This window comes from Nanorana parkeri, unplaced genomic scaffold, assembly GCF_000935625.1.
Source record: "Nanorana parkeri isolate BGI_ZX_2015 unplaced genomic scaffold, ASM93562v1 scaffold2504, whole genome shotgun sequence".
Taxonomy (NCBI): Eukaryota; Metazoa; Chordata; class Amphibia; order Anura; family Dicroglossidae; genus Nanorana; species Nanorana parkeri.
Window position 1 is genome coordinate 34,094 of NW_017308772.1, and position 3,543 is coordinate 37,636.

The 3,543-nt window shown below is 47.9% G+C and overlaps 1 protein-coding gene across 2 annotated transcripts in view; it reads left to right on the forward strand.

Annotated features, from left to right (window-relative positions):
- LMO1 (LIM domain only 1) overlaps positions 1-3,543 on the forward strand; it is an 83,462-nt gene that overhangs the window by 14,860 nt on the left and 65,059 nt on the right. The window contains exon 1 of one of the 2 annotated variants that reach the window (XM_018573717.1): positions 1,835-2,178. The exons of the other annotated variant lie outside the window; for it this stretch is intronic. Within the exon in view, the coding sequence (XP_018429219.1) occupies positions 2,154-2,178 (25 nt within the window). The 5' untranslated portion in view covers positions 1,835-2,153. Of the gene's footprint in view, positions 1-1,834; positions 2,179-3,543 lie in introns of those variants that run through there. 2 annotated transcript variants of the gene reach the window in all.

The following is a 3,543-nucleotide window of genomic DNA, read 5'->3' on the forward strand; positions in this document are numbered from 1 at the left end:
TAAGAGAAGGAGACGGCCAATCAAACGGCAAAATATCCAAATCGACACAATCGCTACATTTTATCAACGTGTAATCCGCTACCCGCCACCCGCATCAACTATGTGCACCTTGTACACCCACCAATCAGGCACCAGATATCGGCAGGTCGATAGAAATTAATTAAAAAATGAATTTAGTGTTAGGGGGTTAATTATTAAATTGGACTCGCCATAAGATGCCGGCCCTCATTTTCAGTGCAGCATGCTTAGTGATGTCAGCGTGACCCTTCTAGATTTGTATTACCTCTCGCAGAGATCACATGACTCCCCCTGACGATGCCTTCATCTACTTCTCTCTCCAGAAGGACGGCGCCATCTTTGTTCAGGCATCACCCAAGGGTCACCATCTACTTGCTGGACTAAGATGGCGGCTCAGAGATGACACAATCATCCAAATCCTGGTGCCCTGTTCAGTTCTTGGTTGTGCTCAGAAATGGCTGACACAGATAAGCCCCCTGCTGCAGCCTCTCACCCTGTGACTGGATACAAAGTTACAATATTGATCACTGGGGGGAGGGGAGACTGAGGAAATGCTTCCTCCTGCCTGCAGCAGATTGATCACTGGGGGAGGGGAGACTGAGGAAATGCTTCCTCCTGCCTGCAGCAGATTGATCACTGGGGGAGGGGAGACTGAGGAAATGCTTCCTCCTGCCTGCAGTACACAGTTCAGTGGGGGATGGGAGACTGAGGACATGCTTCATCCTGTCTGCAGCAGATTGATCACTGCGGGAGGGGAGACTGAGGAAATGCTTCTTCCTGCCTGCGATTCGGGATTGGGAGTGTGTAGGTGGTTCAGTGTGTGGAGATCAATTTTGGTAAAATTGGTTTTGTAGCTTTTAGCAAATTTGACCAAAATGACAATTCTCAGTTTTGCTGGTTGAATTGTATGCAAAAAAATGTATCTTTTAAAGGGAGATTTTTTTGGGGGGGAGGGGGAAGGGGTTGGGGGTGTGAAGGTTATATTTCGGGCATTTTAGTTTTTTTTAGTCCAGGGCCCAATTTAGACTCTTGTGATCTGGTGACACTTGTGTTATTATTATTATTAGTCCGCGGTGCATGGCAGTGGGCAGTGGTGTGTTGCATTTGATTTTTGGCAGGTTAGAGCGTATTGGCAGCTCAGTCTTATCAAAGAGGGGAGATGAAATGCGTCCTTGGTGTTCTCGGTATACATTTTTCCTCCCATTTGTGTGTATTTGACTATTTTCTGTCTATTATTGCTTTACATTTTTTAATCGTCTGTTTTTTTCTTTCTGTAAAATATTGAAGGTCCACAAGAACAGGTCTGGGGTGGGTGAAAGGAGCTTTCCATAACCCTCAGGAGACATTCAAGGTCTACTGCACCCTGAAACCCCCCTTATTTCTCCTTCCCTATTGACTCCAAATCGTTTTGGCAATTTGCGAAATTTGGCAAAATTCTCAACATTTTTACCAAAATTCCAATCCATTTCCGCAAATTGCAAAATTTGGCAAAATTTTCCAAATTTTTCTGGAAAATTTTGACCATCAAACAAAAAAAACCAAAGCTGATTATTTTTAGAGCCCGTACAGGTCCTCCTTTTTTTTTCCATTTATCATCAGCTGGCCGCAGGAACGGCGGAACTTGCAGGTTGACCGCTGTGGTGCTGGTGGTGGTAGCGAGCTGCGTCCTGTAGGTGGCGCTCGGAGGCCGGCGCTGCCTTTCGTTCCCCAGGAAGCCTTGTCACAAGAATAAAGCAGCTGATCCTGGAATGTATTCAGTAGCAGCAGTACAAAGCTGATGAACTGGCGGAGGAGAGGCAGCGCCAGTAATCTCCAAAAAACGTTCCATTGAGGCAGATTATGCCGCGCCGATCGAACGGTCTCGGAAGGGGAGAGCCGACGGTGCTGCCCTGATCGGTCGCCGGTGTGTGCCGCCTCCATGCCAACCAAGTGAGCCGGATTGCCTTTTGTGCTGCTTTTTTCGGGCTCCGGGATGTGATCGGGGCTCCGGAGGTGGGAAGCTGGACAAGCGGGGTCGTCTCACATAGGCAGTTGTGGCTGCTGGCGGACTTTCTCCTGGGCTACGACGTGGGGGCTCGTCACAGGGACTGGTCGGATTTGGAGACGGAGCAGGGACCCAGCGAGCCGATCCTGAGATGATGGTCCTAGACAAGGAGGACGGTAGGTGGGCTGAGGGAAGGAGGAGGGTGGGGGTGGGAGTCCGTCACTGAATGCGGGAAAGACGGTCCTCAGTGTGATGCAAATTTGGGATGCGATGAATATGGATGTGCGGGGAATGGATGGCGTGCGTGTGAGATTTTGGGGCTTCTCTTTCTTTAAGTCGATCTGTTCTTCCTTGATGGGGAACTAAGTAAAACAACGGCATCTCCGGCTTCCTTAAAGGGTCTCTCCCTCCGAAACTGATATTGGGATTCTGGATAGACACTGGCATGCTGGACCGGCCACCCCCGACCGCTGTCTCTTGGGGACTCCAGACTGATAGTCGTTAGTGGTGGCTGATAAAGAATTGAATGCTCGTCCCTGAGCATTCCTATACAACAAAAGAGAGATAATTGCACTTCGGATATTGTAACGCAGTTTCTTTATTTACTAGTTATGAACATCAGTAACAGCAAAGTAACCAGGAATGAAACCCTAAGTTCCCTTTCACGCATAGGTGTTTTATCGTTCAAAGCTCAGTGCAACAAAACACTCAAGACAAGGAATGTCATTCATTTATCAGCGCTGTGCAAACTATCGGCGCTATATAAATCCTGTATAATAATAATAATCAGTTGTGTGATAATGTCCATCGTCCATTTTGTTGCGTTATGCCTGCGCAAGCTCTTGAAGTATCCACAGGGTGACATGGAGATAGTGGTCAGATTTTTTGTTTGTTGCCATTCAGGGGGTGCCTGCGTCCATGTAGACGCACGTTGGGGGGGAATTTATCGCAACCGGAGCAGACAGAATCTGGAGCCGTCGCCCACGGCGACCAATCAGCTTCTCTCTTCGGTTTAAATTTTGAAAATGAAAGAGAGAAGCTGATTGGTCGCCACCGTGAAGGAATCTTCCCCTTTTTCACCACTGAATTGGGAAATGTATTGTGATTGGTCCATCCGGTCAGAGAATCTCTACGAGGTGACAGTCTCTGACACTCTGACGCGCTCTCTCCCATCTTTCATCGGTTAAATCCAACAATGTTGGGACTCGGGACACTTCAAGAGCCTGTATAAAATATTAGAACGAGACCGATCATGAAGGGTTAACTACTGTGCGTCCTGCGGCTTTGAAAGGATACGTTTGCCGGCGAGGGGTGGAATGAGCCTTTAAGTGTCGCCGAGCGCCGACGCTCCAAAAACCATTAAGGGGAAGAAGGAAAAAAAAAAATCAAGAAGAGAGTTTATCGCCGTCATCTGCCCGACCGATTATCCAAATATTTCCTCTATGACTGCAAAGCCGACATTAGTCCCTGAAAGCCAGAGGCCTCCTCTAAACTGCTTTCCAGGGGATCAATGGCTTACTCTCCGAAAATTTCCATTTTAA